General features: G+C 58.9%; 1 protein-coding gene across 1 annotated transcript; it reads left to right on the forward strand.

Annotated features, from left to right (window-relative positions):
* Positions 1-306: 306 nt before the first annotated feature.
* On the forward strand, positions 307-1211 carry BDV14DRAFT_204755 (putative GPI anchored cell wall protein; the record flags this gene model as incomplete). Its single annotated transcript, XM_073774585.1, has 2 exons — positions 307-547; positions 606-1211. Coding segments are annotated over 2 exons (847 nt in total), but the record flags the coding sequence as incomplete, so codon positions are not given.
* Positions 1212-1272: the final 61 nt, after the last annotated feature.

Genomic DNA, 1272 nt, shown 5'->3' on the forward strand with positions numbered 1-1272 from the left:
TCATCCACTGTGCCTAACAGGAGTTCCAGACCTGGGTCCCATGAACGGGTCACATCCTGTTTATGCTTGCTATGAATCAATGTCATTGGGTCAAACTGGAGATTGCTCTTCCAGGGTTCACTCTTCCCTCCATGAGACTGATGACTGCATACTCCCACGCAATTGTTCCGGCGCATCCACCCGGAAGTTATAAAGTAGCATCTGCCCCCCGGAGCTTTTGTCCATCAACTCAAGGAAAGGTCAAGAATCATCCTGACTCTTTCAAGACACTCGCTTCATCAGTTTTCATCAGTTTCTCGGTTGATAATGTCCGTCAGCATGAGAAACTTCGCTACCCTCGCAGTCTTCGCTGCAGGTGCCAACGCCCTGGTTCCCCGTGACACCAGCTGCTGCTTCCAAATCACAGCATCCGGCGATGCGTCCGGCACTGTCGGCCAGCTTGGAGATGGACAGAACCGCATTGGCGGTGACCTGCCTCCCGGACAGTACTGCATTGACCAGAACGGCGGTCTCACCGATGGCAACGGCCGTGGCTGTATCTTGACTCGTATGTCTCCTTGACACTTGGAATCTCAAATCGAACCATATATCTAACACTTTTGCAGCCCCCACAACACAGTTCCAGTGCGATGCTGGCGCTACCCCTACCCCGGGATTCACCATCAACTCGAACGGCCAGCTCACATACAACGGCCAGACTGGCTTCGTTGCCTGCGAAACTGGTGAAAACGGTGGAAAGAACATCTACACATCTCCCGACTCCGGTGATGTCTCCAACTGCGTCAACGTGCAGTTGATGGCCGACTCCTGCTCAGGTTCCCCCTCCAGCGGCGCTGGCCCTTCTTCCTCCGCCCCCGCTAGCTCTACACCCGCCATGTCGCCATCCATGTCATCTTCCATGTCGCCATCCATGTCATCTTCCATGTCGCCCTCTCCCTCTGCCAGCAGCCCTGGCGGCGGTGCCGGAGGTGGCGGCGGCGGTGGTGAGTCTCCTTCGCCCAGCCAGCCGGCCGGTGGTGGTGGTGAGGGCCCTACCCAGAGCGGCTCTACCGTTCCCGCCGTCTCTCCCTCTCCTTCCAGCCCTGCCGGCGGCGGCGGCGGCGGTGGTGGTGATGACTGCTCCGAGTGCCTCCCCACAACTACTCTCTACACAACCGTGACTGTTGACTGCAGCAGTCAGACCCCTGGCGCCCCTGGTGGAGACGGTGGTGGTGAGAGCCCCACCATGCCCGCTGGCGGCGGCGAGACCCCTACTATGCCTGCTGGCGGCGG

This window comes from Aspergillus stella-maris, assembly GCF_047715825.1.
Source record: "Aspergillus stella-maris strain CBS 113639 unplaced genomic scaffold BDV14scaffold_80, whole genome shotgun sequence".
Lineage (NCBI taxonomy): Eukaryota > Fungi > Ascomycota > Eurotiomycetes > Eurotiales > Aspergillaceae > Aspergillus > Aspergillus stella-maris.